Source organism: Neophocaena asiaeorientalis, unplaced genomic scaffold (assembly GCF_003031525.2).
Source record: "Neophocaena asiaeorientalis asiaeorientalis breed wild unplaced genomic scaffold, Neophocaena_asiaeorientalis_V1.1 scaffold398, whole genome shotgun sequence".
Classification (NCBI taxonomy): Eukaryota; Metazoa; Chordata; class Mammalia; order Artiodactyla; family Phocoenidae; genus Neophocaena; species Neophocaena asiaeorientalis.
In genome coordinates, this window is record NW_020173416.1 from 2,859,082 (window position 1) to 2,877,489 (window position 18,408).

An 18,408-nucleotide genomic window follows, 5' to 3' on the forward strand; every position below is an offset into this window, starting at 1 on the left:
TACTATGATATGTTATAATACAGGCATTGTTAATAAGATTATAATGATGATATTGATAGTGATATATACTGGGAATTTGAATTAAAGCCTCCTCAATACGCAATACCAATGGGAAATGATTGGCCTGAGCAAGAGAGCTAATTTCTATAGTAAATAGCTGTGAGAATGTATCATAGGGCACAAATAATAGTAGATCAAGATGGAAAATTAATAATATTGAGTACAAAAATATGAAAATTTGTATAATGGCTTTAGAGGATGAATTACCTGTTTCTCTAAATTTATTCCTATCCCACTCTGGCTCCTCCAAATCTTAGGCATAGTCACACTGTTACTGATGTTGTGTCTATAATATACATGCTATACTAAATACAGATGGCCAGCCATACAAATATGATTGTTTTGTTGTAAGAAAGCCTTGGCCAGAGGCCAGGGGGTAGCTTGTGTAATACAGAATTAACCTTACCCAAAGAGAGTCTGGCCTTTGCCCTCAGTTACTGGGAAATGAAAGGAGTGTCTTTGTCTGGAAACTCTGGCCACCAGACAGTCTAACTGTGATTTATGATGGGGGCTTTGGGAAATGTGGTATCAATTTTGCCTTTGGAAAGTGTTGGAGACTACAGGTATATGGGCAGTATATGATGTGCCTCAATAAAAACTCCAGATGCTAAGGGCTTAGAGCTTCCCTGATAAGCAATAATCCCTGTGTTGTTACACACTGATGCCCAGAGAGCAATGTGTTCATGATTCCACAGGAAGAAGATATTAGAAGCTCTCCATTTGGTACCTCTCCTTTATTCTGTCTTATGTACTCCTTCCCTTGGTTGATTTTAATCTGTATCCTTTCCCTGTAATAAACCATAACCATGAGTATACCACCTTTCAATGAGTTCTCTGAATCCATCTTGTGAATTACTGAAACTGAGGGTGGTTTGGGGAAGGCATTGAACTGCAATTGGTGTCAGAAGTGAGGGTAGTCTTGTGGAGTGCTCCAACTTTTTGTTTGGCTCTCATAGTGGCCAAAATTTCTTACACTAAACCATATAAATCTCAAGATAGCTTACCTGAGATCCTTTCTTGCTACCTGGCAAGTTAATTATCAGAGTTTTCCCTCTGATTCCACATACAGGCCTGGAAGGAAAGAGAAACCTGATGAATACTAAATTAGAATGATAGTTGGTTTAAATACATTCAACAACAAAGATCAATCATTGTACTTTATATGTGAACAACTGTTTTAGGAATAAAGTTGTTATAGCTAAAGATTCACCAACTGTTATACAAATTGGGCACTCACTCTAGCTGAGGTTTTTATAATAATGGTTAGTGTAGGGGATTTGAAAAATGCACTGAACATGAAATCAGAATAAATTAGCCACTTTAAAGAAATACTGGCCAAATTATCTTCTTCCTCTAACTTCAACTTTTTCATATCTCTTACAGTTCTAATTCAATGAGATAGCATATTAAAAATGACTAGTATAGTAATATCTATGTTCAAAAGTCTAACACATAAGGCACTCATGAGTTGAGTGAGATGTTTAAACTCTTGCTTCTCAGGAAGTCTATAAGTTTTAAAGTAAGACAGGTCTCTCATAACTCAACAGCAGTGGGGAGAGTTTAGAGAGCTCAGCTGTTAACTGATTCATTGATAATGTGTCAATTTAAAGTAGAAAGGTCTTTCAGAGATCATTGTAAATTTTCAGGCCACTTTTAAACCAAGTGGTTAGATAAGAAACATAAATAGTGGAAAAGCATGGGAAACTGGAATAAAGAGTTGAAGGCCTATGGGCTTCCCTGGTGGCGCAGTGGTTGAGAATTTGCCTGCTAATGCAGGGGACACGGGTTCCAGCCCTGGTCTGGGAGGATCCCACATGCTGCGGAGCAACTGGGCCCGTGAGCCACAACTACTGAGCCTGTGCGTCTGGAGTCTGTGCTCCACAACACGAGAGGCCGTGATAGTGAGAGACCCACGCACCGCAATGAAGAGTGGCTCCCGCTTGCCACAATTAGAGAAAGCCCTCGCACAGAGACGAAGACCCAACACAGCAAAGATAAATAAATTAATTAACTCCTACCCCCAACATCTTAAAAAAAAAAAAAAAGAGTTGAAGGCCTAGATTTCATGAGAGTTCAAATCATGCTCTTCCAATAATTGGCTGTGTTACTTTGACCTGGTAATGATATCATTTCCATCATTTGAAAACAAAAGGACTAGATCAGATTAGTCTATTTCTAAAATTTCACAACTTAGATTGTAAGCCACATAAGAGTCTTTTCCTAAAACTTCTGATTGAGTTTCTTCTTTAATTACTTTAAGTCTTTGAAATAACCTAAAATTGTCTTTTATTTTATTGTTTTTTTCTTGTCCTATTCACAAAGTGTTCATAGCTATTTAAAACTTTCCATACGCTTTTCTTTTTAATTGAGATATAGTTGACAAATAACATTGTATTAGTTTTAGGTATACAACATAATTATTTGATATGTGTATAGTTTGTGAAATGATTATCACAATAAGTTAATATCCATCACCACACACAGTACAATTTTTTTCTTGTGATGAGAACTCTTACAATCTACTCTCTTAGAAACTTTCAACTATACAATATTATTAACTATAATCAACATGCTGTACATTACATCCCCAGGATTTATATGTGGAAATTTGTGCCTTTCAACGACCTTCACGCATTTTACCCACACACCAACCCCTGCCTCCGGCAACCACCAATCTGTTCTCTGTATCTATGAGTTGATTATTTTTAGATTGCATATGTAAGTGAGATCATATAGTATTTGTCTTTCTTTGACCTATTTTACTTAGCACAATGGACTCAAAGTCCATTCATGTTGTCACAAGTAGCAAGATTTTCTTATTTTTATGACTGAATAATGTTCTATAGCATATACATACCTCATTTCCTTTATCCATTTACCCATCAATGGATACTTAGTTGGTTTCCATGTCCTGGCTATTGTAAATAACGCTGCAGTAAAGATGGAGGTGCAGATATCTTTTTGAGATAGGGATTCTGTTTGCTTTGGATAAATACCCAAAGGTCGAATTGCTGGATCACATGACAGTTATTTTTAATGTATTTAGAAACCTCCATACTTTTTTCCAGAGTGGCTGCACTAATGTACACTGCCACCAACAGTGTATGAGGGTTCCCTTTTCTGCATCTCCTCTCCAACACTTGTTATTGTTTTCAATAACAGCCATTCTAATGGGTGTGAGGTGATATCTCATTGTGGTTTTGAGTTGCTTTTCCTGAATTAGTGATGTTGAACATCTTCTGATGTGCCTGTTGGCCATCTGTATGTCTTCTTTGGAAAAATGTCTATTCAGATCCTCTGCCCATTTTTTAATTTTAAAAAAATTGTTGTTTATAGTTTTGAATATTAACCACTTATGGGATACATGATTTGCATATATCTTCTGCCATTTGGTAAGGTTTCTTTTCATTTTGTTGATGGTTTCTTTTGCTGTGTAGAATTTTTTAGTTTGATGTAGTCCCATTTGTTTTTGTTTTTGTTTCCGTTTCCTTTGCCTGAGGATACATATCCAGAAAGAGACTGCTAAGACTGATGTGAAAAGTATACTGCCTACGTTTTCTTCTAGAAGTTTTATGGTTTCTGGTTTTACATTCAAGTCTTTAATCCATTTTGAGTTAATTTTTGTGTATGGTGCAAGATAGGGTCTAGTTTCATTCTTTTGCATGTGCTATCCAGTTTTCCCAACACAATTTATTGAAGAAACTGTCCTTTCTCCATTTTATGTTCTTTGCTCCTTTGTTGCAAATTAATTGTCCATATATGTATGGGTTTATTTCTGGGCTCTCAATTGTGTTCCATTGATTTATGTCTGTTTTTCTGCCAATACCATGCTGTTTTGATTATTACTGTTTTGTAGTATAATTTGAAATCAGGGAGTGTAATACCTCCACTTTGATCATTTTCCTCAAGATTGCTTTGGCTATCCAGGGCCTTCTGCAGTTCTATACAAATTGTAGGATTTTTTGTTCTATTTCTATAAAAAATGTCATTGGTATTTTGATGGGGACTTCACTGAATCCATAGGTTGCTTTAGGTAATGTGGATATTTTAACAATGTTAATTTTTGTAACATGAGCATGGACTATCTTTCCATTTCTTTGTGTCTTATTCAATTTCTTTCAACAATGTCTTATAGTTTTCACTTCTTTGGATTAATTTACTACTAGGTATTTTATTCTTTTTGTTTTGATTGTAAAAGGAAATGTTTCCTTAATTTCTCTTTATGCTAGTTCATTCTTAGTGTACAGAAATGCAACAGATTTTTGCATGCTGATTTTGTATCCTACAACTTTACTGCATTCATTATTTCTAATAGTCTTTCTGTAGAATCTTTAGGGTTTTCTATATATAAAATCATGTTATCCACAAATAGTGACAGTATTACTTCTTCCTTTCCAATCTGGATTTTCCTTACCTAATTGCTCTAGCTAGGACTTCAGTACTATGTTGAGTAAGAGTGGCAAGGTGGCAAGAGTAGGTATCCTTCTCTTGTTCCAAATGTTAGAGAAAAAATTTTCAGTTTTTCACCATTCAGTATGATGTTAGCTGTGGGTTTGTCACATATGGCTTTTATTATGTTGATGTATGCTCCTTCACTTTATTGAGTTTTTTCTTTTTTAATCATAAATGGGTGTTGACTCTTGTCATATGCTGTTTTTTTGGCAACTATTGATATAATCATGATTTTTGTCCTTCAGGTTTGTTAATGTATTATATCATGTTGATTGATTTGTGGATACTGAACCATCCTTACATCCCTGGAATAAAGCCCATTTGATCATGGTGTATGATCCTTTTAATGTATTGCTGTATTCAGTTTGCTAATGTTTTGTTGAGAATTTTTACATCTATGTCTGTCAGACATACTGGCCTGTAATTTTCTTTTTTGTGTGTTGTTCTTGTCTGGTTTTGGTATTAGGGTAATGTTGGCCTCATAAAAAGAGTTATGAAGTGTTCCCTTCTCTTCTAGTTTTTGGAAGTGTTTGAGAAGAATTGGTATTAAGTCTTTAAATGTTTGGTAGAATTCAGCAATTAAGTTGTCTGGTCCTGGATGTGTTCCTTAGGAGGTTTTTGATTACTGTTTCCATCTCCCTACTAGTGATCAATATATTCAGATTTTCTATTTCACATGATTCAGTTTTGGAAGAATGTGTGATTCTAAGAATTGATCCAGTTCTTCTAGGTTGTCCAATTCGTTGATGCATAGCTTTTCACAGTATTCTCTTATGATCCTTTGTATTTCTGTGATATTGGCTGTAATTTTTCCTTGTTTCTGATTTTATTTATCTACACCTTCTCTTTTTTCTTAGTGAGTCTAGCTAAAGGTTTGTCAATTTTGTTTATCTCTTTAAAGAAACAGTTTCATTGACTTTTTTCCATTGCCTTTTTTAGTCTCTATTTATTTCTGCTCTGATTTTTATTTTCTTCCTTATATTGATTTTCGACTTTGTTCTTTCCCCCCGCCCTAGCTCCTTTAGGTGTAATGTTAGACTGTTTATTTGAGATATTTCTTGATTCTTAAGGTAGGCCTTATTGCTATAAACATTCCTGTAAGTACTGCTTTTGCTACATCCTACAGATTTTGATATGTTGCATTTTCATTTTATTTGTGTTCAGGTATTTTTTGATTTCTCCTTTTGATTTCATTGAACCAATAGTTGTTCAGTAGCATGTTGTTTAGTCTCCATATATTTGTGATTTTTCCAGCTTTCTTCTTGTATTGATAGTTGATCATGCCATGGCGGTGGAAAAGATGCGTGATATGGTTTCAATATTTAAATTCATTGTGACTTCTTTTGTGTTCCAACATATGGTATATTCTTGAAAATATTCCATGTGCATTTAAGAAGAATGTGTAGTCTGCTGCATTTGGATGAAATGATCTGTATAAATATCTTAAGTCCACTGTTTCATTTAAGGACTATGTTTCCTTTTTGACTTTATGTTTGAATGATATATACATTTCTCTGTGAATTCTTCAATTTCTTTCATCAATGTTTTACAGTTTTCAGTGTACAAGTCTTTCAATTTCTTAAATTTATTCCTAGGTATTTTATTCTTTTTGATGCAATTGTAAATGGTATTGTTTTCTTAATTTCTCTTCCTGATAATTTGTTATTAGTGCATAGAAATGTAACTGATTTTTATATATTGATTTTGTACTCTGAACCTTTACTAAATTTATTAGTTTTAACTTTTTTTTTTTCTTGGTGAAGCCCGTATAGTATACTATATATAATATCATGTCATCTGCAAAGAAAGACATTTTACTTCTTCCTTTCTGATTTGGGTGACTTATTTCTTTTCCTTCTCTAATTGCTCTGGCTAGGACTTCCATTACTATCTTGGATAAAAGTGGCAAGAGTGGTTGTCCATGTCTTGCTCCTAATCTTAGAGGAAAAGTTTTCAGTTTTTACACCATTGAGTATGTTAGTTGTGGGCTTGTCACATATGGCTTTTATTACATTGAAGTATGTTCCCTCTATACCCACTTTGCTGAGAATTCTCATCACGAATGGATGTTCAATTTTCTCAAAATTTTTTCTGCATCTATGGACATGATCATATGATTTTTATCCATCATTTTGTTACTGTGGTCTATCATACTCACTGATTTGTGGATGTTGGGAATTTTTCCATATCTTCTAGGCTGTCCAGTTTGTTGGTGTATAATTGTACATAGCAGTCTCTTTGTACACAGTAGATTCTTTGTATTTTTGTGGTATCAGTTGTAACGTCTCCTCTTTCATTTCTAATTTTATTTATGAGTCCTCTTCTTTCTTGATGAGTCTAAGCTAAAGGCTTGTCTATCTTGTTTTTCTTTTCAAAGAACCAGGTCTTCATTTCATTGATCATTTCTATTGTCTTTTTAGTCTCTATGTCATTTAAGAAAAATAATACATTTATTTATTTTTGGCTGCATTGGGTCTTCGTTGCTGTGCGTGGGCTTTCTGTAGCTGCAGTAAGCAGGGGCTACTCTTCATTGCAGTGTGCAGGCTTCTCATTGCAGTGGCTTCTCTTGTTGCAGAGCACGGGCCCTAGGCACACAGACTCAGTAGTTGCAGTGAGTGAGCTCAGCAGTTGTGGCTCATGGGCTCTAGGGTACAGGCTCAGTAGTTGTGGCACACGGGCTTACTTGCTCCACGGGGTGTGGGATCCTCCTGGATCAGGGATCAAACCTGTGTCCCCTGCATTGGCAGGCAGATTCTTAACCACTGGTGCCACCAGAGAAGTCCCTATTTTTTTTTTTTACTCTGGTCTTTGTTATTTCCTTCCTTCAACTACAGGCTTAGTTGTTTTGTTTTTTAAAAATTCTTTGGAGTGTAACGTTAGGTTGTTTCTTTAAGCTCTTTCTTCTTTCTTAATGTAGGAATTGATTGCTCTGAACTTCCCTCTTAGAACTGCTTTTGCTGCATAAGTTTTGGTATGTTGTGTTTCCATTTTCATGTGCCTCAAGATACTTTTGGATTTCTCTTTTGATTTCTCCTTTGACCCACTGGTTGTTTAGTAGCATTTTGTTGAATCTCCATATATTTGTGGATTTTCCAATTTTCTTCTTGTAATTGATTTCTAGTTTCATACTATTATAGTCAGAAAAGATGATTGATATGATTTTAATCTTCTTAAATTTCAAGATTTGTATTGTGGCTTAACATGTGATCTATTCTGGAGAATGTTCTATGTGCATTTGAGAAGAATGAGTATTCTGTTGCTTTCCATTTGATCTAAAGTGTCATTTAAGTCCAGTGTTTCCTTACTGATTTTCTGTCTGGATGATCTATCCACTGATGAAAGCGGAGTATTGAAATCTCCAATTATTGTATTTACTGTCTATTTCTCACTTAAGGTATGTTAATACTTGCTTTATATACTTTATATTCATAGGTGCTCCTATGTTGGGTGCGTAAATATTTACAAACGTTATATCCTCTGGTTGGATTGATCCCTTTATTATTATACAGTGACCTTCTTTGTCTCTTATATAGTCTTTTGCTTAAGTTTATTTTGTCTCATACAATTATAGCTATCCCAGCTTTCTTTTGTTTTTTATTTGCATGGAATATCTTTTTCCATCCTTTTACTTTCAATGTGTATGTGAGAAGTTAGGCAGCATATAGTGGGGTGCTTTTTTTAAAAAAAATTCAGCTACTGTATATTTTGATTGGAAAATTTATTCATTTACATTTAAAGTAATTATTGATAAGTATGCACTTATTGCCATTTTGTTAACTATTTTCTTGCTGTTTCATAATTCCTTTGTTTCTTTCTCTTGCTCCCTTCCTTTGTGATTTTTTTGGTAGTAGTATGCTTAGATTCCTTTTTGTTTATCTTTGTGTATCTACTATAGGTTTTTGCTATGTGGTTACCATTAAGCTTATGCAAAACATCTTTTATTTATAAATCTATTTTAAGCTGATAACAACTTTTATTTATGTCTATTTTAAGCTTATAACAACTTAAGTTCAAACACATTCTAAAGCTCTACAGTTTTACTCTTACTATGTTTAATGCTTTTGATGTTGCAATCTGCATCTTTTTGAGTATTCACTAAACAAATTATTGTAGTTATAGTTACTTTTACTACTTTAACCCTTCACACTAGATAAGTGGTCAATCCACTGCCATTACAAGAGTAGATTATTCTAAATTGAACTATGTATTTACCTTTACCAGTGAGGTTTACATTTTCATATGCTTTCCTGTTAGCACTCTTTCATTTCAGCTTAAAGAAGTCCCTTTAACTTTTCTTGTAAGGCCAATCTAGTGGTGCTGAACTCTTTTAGCTTTTGCGTGACTGGAATTCTTCACCTTTCCTTTAATACTGAAGGACAACTTTCTTGGGTAAAGTATTCTTGATAGACAATTTTTTCACTTCACCACTTTAAATACATCATGTCACTCCCTTCTAGCCTGAAAAGTTTCTGCTAAAGAATCTACTAAAGGTATTATGGAAGTTTCCTTATATATAAGACATTGTTTTTCTTTCTTGCTTTTAAGATTCTCTCCTTGTCTTTACAATTTTTGACAATGTAATTGCAATATGTCTTTGTGTGGGTGGGTCTCTTTGGATTCATGTTTACTGAAACTCTCTGGGCTTCCTGGATCTGGATGTCTGTTTCCCAGGTTAGGGACATTTTCAGCCATTAATTATTCCTTTAAATAGGTTTCTGTCCCTTCCTCTTTTCTCTCTGGAATTCACAGAAATGTTAATATTATTCTGCTTGATGTTGTCCTGTAAGTCCTGTAAGCTATCTTCACTCTTTTTCTTTCTGTTCCTCTTTCTGGATGAGTTCCATTGCCCTGTCTTCAAGTTCCTCAATCCCTGCTTCTGCATTATCTAGTGCTGTTGAACCCTTGTACTGAAATTTTCAGTTCAGTTATTGTATTCTTCAGGTTTGTGACTTCTGTTTGGCACTTTCTTATATTCTCTCTTTGTTGAAATTCTTACTTTGTACATGCATTGTTCTCCTGACCTTGGTGAGCACGTTTATGACCATTATTTTGAACTTTTTTTGAGGTAAACCATTTATATCTGTTTCATTAAGGTCTTTTTTTGAGGTTTTGTCTTTTAGGTACAGATTGATACATGCCTCTGGGATCTTTGTAATTTTATGAAGCAAGTTCATTCTAACTGTGCTTATGTCATTTCTTTTTCTAAGTATAGTGGTCATAAATTTATCCTTTCTTAGAATGATGTTGGGTCTATCTACATTTTTAATTTATCAAGTATTACAAAACATGGAATATATTTTCCAAGAATATAACTATTTTCCAAGGATGTTTCCAAGAATGTTCCAGGTTTTATTAACTCCCTCTACCACAAGGTTAGTGACAAATTAAAATTCAGTCAATACTTTTAATTCCAACTTTTTGGTCATCAAGCCCAGTCCTGTTATGTCTCCAATAATACTTCATCTGCTCTAGGTTGATACCCAAATAGCAGTGTTAATAAAGCTATGGGTATAAACTTCTACCAGTACTGTATGTACATAATAATCATAATACCTAGACCACTATTTCTGTATGTGTTATGTGTGTATGTGTGATATAATTAAAAGCCTTAGTATATAGCCATGAGAAATTATATCTTTTTTCCCCCTCAATCTCTGTGGCCTTTTATTTTGCCAAAAATATGAGATAAGACTTAACAAAAATTCTTTGTTAGTTCCCTGTTCTCTTTGAATATTTAAAAATTAATTTTGAGGACTTCCCAGGTGGCGCAGTGGTTGAGAGTCCGCCTGCCGACGCAGGGGACAGAGGTTCGTGCACACTGGTCCAGGAAGATCCCACATGCCGCAGAGCGGCTGGGCCCGTGAGCCATGGCTGCTGAGCCTGCGCGTCCGAAGCCTGTGGCCTGCGCTCCGCAACGGGAGAGGCCACAACAGTGAGAGGCCCACATACCACAAAAAAAAAAATTAATTTTGAGATGTGTTTTTTCACTTCTAGAACGTCCAGAGTTATTGTAAGAAGAAAGTACTTTTCATTTATATAAACCTTTTTGGTTAATGAAGTATTTTTACAAACACCGTTTTACTTAACAGTTTTCAAAAACATAAGCACCATATTCTTAGCATATTCCAAAACTTATTAAATGACCTGTAGTGAGTATTATGGGATAAATGCAACCCAATTCCTTAAGGAGTTTACAAATATTAATACAGATTCACAAAAGCATATAAACAACTACAAGATAGTAGGTGATGACACAAGTTATCCTAAAATACAATGAGCTCAAAATAAAAGAAATAAATTTCTATGGGAGGGTATGAAGTATGTCTTTATGCAAGAGATAGCTCTTGAGTGATTTTATAAAGGAAAATATTTCAACAGGTAGGAAAGTGGGGGAAGGGCAAGAAAAAGAGGATAGTTTTAAGTGGAGGGGAAAAACAAGATAAAAGCACAGAGCCAAAAAAAATAGCACCAAGTACTTTCTGGGTATATTAAGTCCTTCATCTAGTGAGAGCACATTGTACTCAGAGGAGTAATGTGAGATAAGAAGTACCAGTGGAAAGATGTTGCAGTCTGAAAGATTAATAGTTTGCAATGTGTGGTCTCTGTGCCAGCAATATATGCATCATTTGGTAAATTGTTAGAAATGTAAAACGTTCCACACTGCCCTGCTCCTTTCCTCACTGTGACTGACCTACTGAATCAAAAACTATGGGGTGAGATCTACCACTTAGTATCTTACTAAGCTCTCTAGTTGATTTTGTTCCATGGCAAAACTTGAGAACTACTGTGATAAACTATGCTTGAATTTTGGTACTACTATTTATTATCAGTGTAAACTTGCGTTAGTTACTGAGTCTCTTTAATGTAGTTTTCAAAATCTGAGTTGTTGTAGGAATTAATATAATCCTTGACATATAACGTATAGTACAGTGGATACATAATATACAGTATGGTACTTAATGGATACTTAATAAGTATCTGGCCCTTTTTCTCTTAGAAAGTATATTGTGATTAGACACTGAAAGTCATAAATTCACGATAAAGAGCTAGAATGTATTCCTAAGGTATCAGGGACCACTGATGGATTCTGTTCAATATAATCAAGCACTACTTGAGGAATAACAGTCTAAAATAAATGGAAAGGGCATAATACAAGATACAAAGAAAAGAAAGTCTGATAATAGAAACACTAAATACAAGTTGAATGATTTCTGGTATATGTTCTGTGATGTATCTGTTTCAGTACCTCATACAATACTTTGTTTTTTCTAGAGAAATCCTGCTTCCTTTTCTACTGTTTTTTCACTTTTCTTTTTTTGCAGGGAGAAAGGGGGCAACACCTGATTTTTTTCTCTTTTGCTATTAATGATATGGCAATGAGATTGAGAAGACTTGTGAAAAACTTAACATCTAACTAGTGCTTGTTATATGTCATGTGTTTTACTGGCATTTTTACATTACACACAAAACACCCCCTCGAGGTATGTATACAATAGTATATTACCTTCTAGTTTTTTATATGTAAATATAAATTACTGCCAACTTTGACAGATATTACTTGCCTTTTAGCTCTCATTTTTAGATATTTCTAGATCTGATACGGAAGATAAATTATTTTTGTAAGCACTATAGGTAGAATAGCAACATTTTATTCAATGAAAGTTTGAGATATATTTGCCTGAATTTATACTTACAAAATAAATCTCAGAAATTAAAAAGGAAATTAGAAATAGAATAATAGGACTTTTGTTTATTTCCTTTGAAAGAATGTTCTAGTTTTTGTCTTCTTTAAAGATATCAAATGAGGGCTTCCTGGTGGCGCAGTGGTTGAGAGTCCGCCTGCCGATGCAGGGGACGTGGGTTCGTGCCCCGGTCCGGGAGGATCCCACATGCTGCGGAGCGGCTAGGCCCGTGAGCCATGGCCGCTGGGCCTGCGCATCCGGAGTCTGTGCTCCGCAGCGGGAGAGGCCACAGCGGTGAGAAGAAGATGCATAAACAGCCAGAAATATTCAATATTAAATGGTAATGTAACAGTCGTTTTTTAAAAAATAAAGAATATATTTAAAAATCAGGTGAACTTGGTTAGTGCATAAACTTAAATGATAGACTGAACTGTCATTAATTTCAATATAACTCATCTAATGGAGAGCTATCGGGGAAAAAAACAAAAAAACAAGTACTAAAGACCATGAACCTATTTGCTAATTAATTGTGGGATAATTTAACATAAATTTCTTATTTAAAAACACCTTCTAAAATATATAAAGTATGGTTATCAGAGTGAATTAATTAATTCATTCAGTAAATATTTACTGAGTACTTAACCTGGGCAATAAGCAAACAGTGTTGCCCTAGGGGAGTTTACAGATTTATAGGAAAATATCAGTAAGTATTAAGACAGTTAACTAAGTTATAGGCATATTAATAGCTATAGGAACAACAGGAAGGGCACTTTAGTCTTAGTCGGGGGAGGGCAAGGGATGGTTAGGGAAGGCTTCTAGAAGGAAGGAAAACCTAAGCTGCTACCTGAAGAACAGGTGTTATCAGTTAGAGTGGGAAGAACATTCTAGGCAGGGGAAATGGCATGAACAAACGACTCGGAAGCTAGAGACAGAACCTGATGTGTGTAGTAACAATAATGAGGGTAGGTGGGTGGAATGGAGTGAATGTTTGTATCCTCCCCAAATTCATATATTGAAATCCTAACCCTCAATATGATGGTATTAGGAGTTGGGGGCTTGGGGAGGCAATTAGGTCATGAGGGTAGAGCCCTCATGAATGTGATTTAGTGCCCTTAGAGACTCCAAAGAGCGCTATAGAGCACCACACCTGTCACTATGTGAGTTCTTTTCTGTATCCTCAGTAGTGTACAACCTGGAAGAGGGTTCTCATCAGAATCTGACCGTGCTGGACCCCCTATTCTCAGACTTCTAGCCTCCAGGACTGTGAGAAATAAATTTCTGGTGTTTATAAGCCACCCAGTCTCTGGTTCTTTGTTATAGCAGCCCAAATTAAGACAGTGGGAGATGCTGCTAAATAGACAGCAGAGACAACTTACATAGGTTCTGGAAAATAATCTTAAAGAATTCAGTCTTTATCCATAGAAAAATGAGATACCACTGAAGTTTTAAGCAGAGAAATAACATACTAATATTTGTGTTTTCAAAAGATGTCTCTGGGCTGCAATGTGGAAAACTGATTGAAGAGGTGCAAAGAAAACAGAATGTTGGAATATGAGAGGTGAGTTAGGATGGTTGCAATGGTGATGAAAATAGACAGGTTATAGTTTTTAAATGACTTACAGAGACTTACAGAGTCTTAATTTTTTGTGACTTACAGAGACTATAATGAGACAGTAACCTTTCAATCCTAAAATATATATATATTTGTAAATTACATAGAGAATAATTCTTTAAAATGGGACATACTTGGATGAAAACTAAGTCCTAGTCTAGATTAATACCAGAAACTTGATATTCTGTGTTAACTTGATGACAATAGGCATGGATATAAAATAATATGAAAAATACCATTTTGTTTCCCTTAAAAAGAAATTTTTATTAAGTATTAAATACATACAGTTTGTAACGTATGTATAAAATGTAGACAATAATGAAAAAAACCTACCTATGTACCTACAGTCTAGGTTAAGAAACAGACTATTATATCTTCAAAGACTCTGGGTGCTTTATCCTGATCTCAAGTTCTATTTTTCCTCAGATAACTATTTTCCTGAATTTAAAAATCATTCCCTTACTTATTTCTGTAACACCTTTATTGAGATGTGATTCACATACTATACAACTCACCATTAAAGTGAAAAACATTATTTTTAGTGTATTTCAGAGTTGTGCAACCATCACCACAATCAATTTTAGAATATTATATTAACTCCCACCCCACTCCCGCAAAAAAAATCCCATACCTAACAGCAGTCCACATTTTCTCCTAACCCTCAGACCTGAGCAACCACTAATCTACTTTCTGTCCTATAGATCTGTATATTCTGGACATTTCACATAAATGGAATCATATAACATGTGGCCTTTTGAGATTAGCTTCTTTTGTTTTCAAGTTTCATCCATGTTGGAATATATGTCAGTCACAGTTAACTTAAAAAAATACTTTTGCACATAGGTTTATAGAAATATATTGTTCAGTTTAGCATGTTTTTGATATTTATACAAATGGAATCATGTGGCATATATTCTTATATAACTTGGTTTTTCTCACTCAATGATGTATTTGTGAGATTCCTCCATGTTGACATTCATTTTCACTGCTGTACAATATTCTCTTGGATAAATAAAATGTGGTATATTTATGCATTCTTCTGCTAATGGACATTTTTTGCTTCCATTTGTTGCTATTACAAAAAATCCAGCTATTAACTTTCCTTTACATTTCTCTTGGTATATATGTGTAAGTCTTTCCCTAAGGCAGTGTTCTTCAACTTGCAGGTCAAAACCAATTAGTAGAGCAGTACACCAACTTAAATATTTGTCTTAAGTAGCATACACACACACATACAAATACAGAAAACAGAAAATATCAGAATGCCTTCCTTGTAGTTAGGATAACTATTGTTTCCAAAAACTTGTACCTTCTAAACACATATGTGTCCATGTATATGCATATATACATACCCACATACACAGAGCCATACACATACATATGTGTGAGGGTACTGGATTACAATGTGAAGTATATTTTTTAGTATGGCTCATGGTCAAAAAAGTGAAAGCTACTGTTCTAGGGAATATCACCAGATGTGGAGTTTATAAGTCATAATAATAAGCAGATGTACAGCATTACTACATAAAAACAAATCATATTCCATAGTGTACCAATTTATACTCCTATCAGCAGCAGTATTGCTGTCTATCCTGACAAAACTTGATACTGACATAGTTTTTTCTTTTTGTCTTTTTAGTTTAGCATTTGTTTTATTTTTAAAGATTTACTTTTTTAAAAAAATGAGGTAAAATGGTATATAACATTATATAAATTTCAGGTGTGCAACATAATTCAATATTTGTGTAAACTTCAAAATGATTACCACCATAAATCTAGTTATCACCCATCAACATATAATTGACACCCTTCACCCATTTTGCCCACCCTCAAGTCCCCTTCCCCTCCGGTAACCACCAATCTGTTGTCTTTATCTATGAGTTTTGTTTTGTTTTATTTATTTGCCCGCCCCCATTCATGGGAAATGGAGCCCTCCCTTCTTTTTTTAATTGAAGTATAGTTGATTTACAATGTTGTTAATTTCTCCTGTACAGCAAAGGGATTCAGTTATACACACACACACACACACACGCATTCTTTTTCATATTCTTTTCCACTGTGGTTTATCACAACATATTGAATATAGTTCCCTGTGCTATACAGTAGGACCTTGTTGTTTATCTGTTCTCTATATTATAGTTTGCATCTGCTAATCCCCAACTCCCAACTGATCCCTCCCCCAACCCCCTCCCTCTTGGCAACCACAAGTCTGTTCTCTATGTCCATGAGTCTGTTTCTGTTTTGTAGATAAGTTCATTTGTGTCATATTTTAGATTCCACATATAAGTAATATCATACAGTATTTGTCTTTCTCCATCTGACTTATTTCACTTAGCATAATACCCTCAAGGTCCATCCATGTTGTCCCAAATGGCATGATTTCCTTCTTTTTTATGGCTGTGTTGTATTCATACATACATACACAAATAAAACACTTTCCTTATCCATTCATTCATTGATGAACATTTAGGTTGTTTCCATATCTTGGCTATTATAAATAACTGCTTCAGTGAACATAAGGATGCATGTATCTTTTCATACTGTAATTTCATATTCTTCAGATAAACACCCATAAGTGGATTTTTTTAAACATCGGGATGAACAGATGATAGATAAGTGATAAAGCAACTACAGTAAAGGTTAACCGTAGAATTTAGTTAGAATACATAAAGGTATTCATTGTAAAATTCTTTCAATTTGGTATATGTTTGTTATTTTTCATAATAAAAGCTTGGAGTAAAATTATTTTAACTTAAATTTTCTAAGAGTTTTTTCAAAGCAATGTCATACTGGAAGATTCTTTCATTCTAACCACCATTCATTGATCTCATCCTGTAAACAGCTCTGAAAATACCACCTGCCCTAAGAGGTGTCCACAGAGTTAAGAAAAAGAATTTCATATTTCACCTTGACCAGTTTGGACAAGGATATCCTACTGATTTTCTCTAAATTCCCTGTCTACTATATTTATTCTTATTTCCCACCCTTAGAAAGGTACTGGGACTCTATAGATCATTGTTTATTTATGTTTTAGCTCATTATTTTTCTCCTGTAATTTATGTACCTCCGTCTGTTTGTGCAGGGTGCCTAAGAATTGTAAACTTCTGGTGGGCAGGTATGGACTTTTTCATATACCATCTAATACAATGTCATGATCATTTATTTATGCACTTAATTCAATTTTTATGAAACAAGGTAAGTTCAGAAAATTGTGCCGTTATAATCTCCACATTATGAAATAAACAAGAAATAAGCCTTACAAATGACTCCATTTTGAAAAAAACATTTTCGGTTTATAGGATAAAAACTGGTGTATCTATCTTCTTTTTTTTTTTTGCGGTACACGGGGCCTCTCACTGCTGTGGCCTCTCCCGTTGCGGAGCACAGGCTCTGGACACGCAGGCTCAGCGGCCATGGCTCACGGGCCCAGCCGCTGCGTGGCATGTAGGATCTTCCCGGACTGGGGCACGAACCTGTGTCCCCTGCATCGGCAGGAGGACTCTCAATCACTGCGCCACCAGGGAAGCCTTATCTTCATTTTTTATCTAAGAAACTTGATAAACTCTTTCACTGGTTCTAAAAGACTAGTGATTTCTTCTAAGTTTCGACACAGATAATCATGAAGCTATGTTTTGGCCTTTTCAATGCTTATACAAGTTCTTTTACTTTGCACAATACTGAATAAAAGTAGTTATAGTAGGACTCTGCCTTATTCCTAACTTTAAAGAGAAAACTATTAGTCTAACATCTAATTATTAACTATATTTGCTTGATTAGATTAAGGGAGTTCTCTGTTCGAATCCCAGATTGCTAAGAGCTGTTATTCATAAGTGGGTGTTGAATTTAATAAATGCTTTTTTATGAACCCATTGAGAAGACCACATGGCTTTTCTTCTTTACTCTGTTAATAGATGACTCATGTTAATCAGTTTTCTAATGCTGAACTATCTTTGTATTCTTGAACTAAATCTATCTTGGTCTTGATGTATCATTTTTTATACATTGCTGGATTTGTTGTGTTAATATTTTATTTTTGAAGTTTTTTATCTACGTTCACCATGACATTAGCCTATAGTTTTCCTTTTTCTACTATCCTTTTCTGGATTTGATAACAGGATTATCCTAGTTTCATAACATGAATTAGGAAACATTTACATTTCTACTATTCTCGGGAACAGTTTATGTAAGATTGGATCTGTTCCTTGAAAGTTGTATAGAATATGCCTATAAAATGAACTAAACTTATTTAAAAAAATAAAATTCATTTTTTAGAAGAGTTTTAGATTTACAGAAAAATTAAAATAGTATAGAGAGTCCATATATACCCTGCACCCAGCTTCCCCTATACGTTATTCATATTTCCTAATGTCCTTTTTCTGTTCGAGGTTCCCATCCAGATTATAATATTACATTTAGTTTTCATGTCTCCTCTTGGCTGTGACAATTTCTCAGGCTTTCTTTGGCTATAATGCTTTTGACAGTTTTAGAAGGCAGCTGTGCTCACCACTATACCACTAACGCTCTCTTGACAGTTTTTGAGTACTGGTCAGGTATTTTGTAGAGTGCCCCATTACTGAGTTTGCCTGATATTCTTCTCATAAT

General features: G+C 34.6%; 1 protein-coding gene across 2 annotated transcripts in view; it reads right to left on the reverse strand.

Moving 5' to 3' along the window:
- GPHN (gephyrin) overlaps positions 1-18,408 on the reverse strand; it is a 601,186-nt gene that overhangs the window by 276,509 nt on the left and 306,269 nt on the right. For both annotated transcript variants that reach the window (XM_024747262.1, XM_024747261.1), the window contains exon 6: positions 1,065-1,131. In XM_024747262.1, the coding sequence (XP_024603030.1) occupies positions 1,065-1,131 (67 nt within the window). The remainder of the gene's footprint in view (positions 1-1,064; positions 1,132-18,408) is intronic.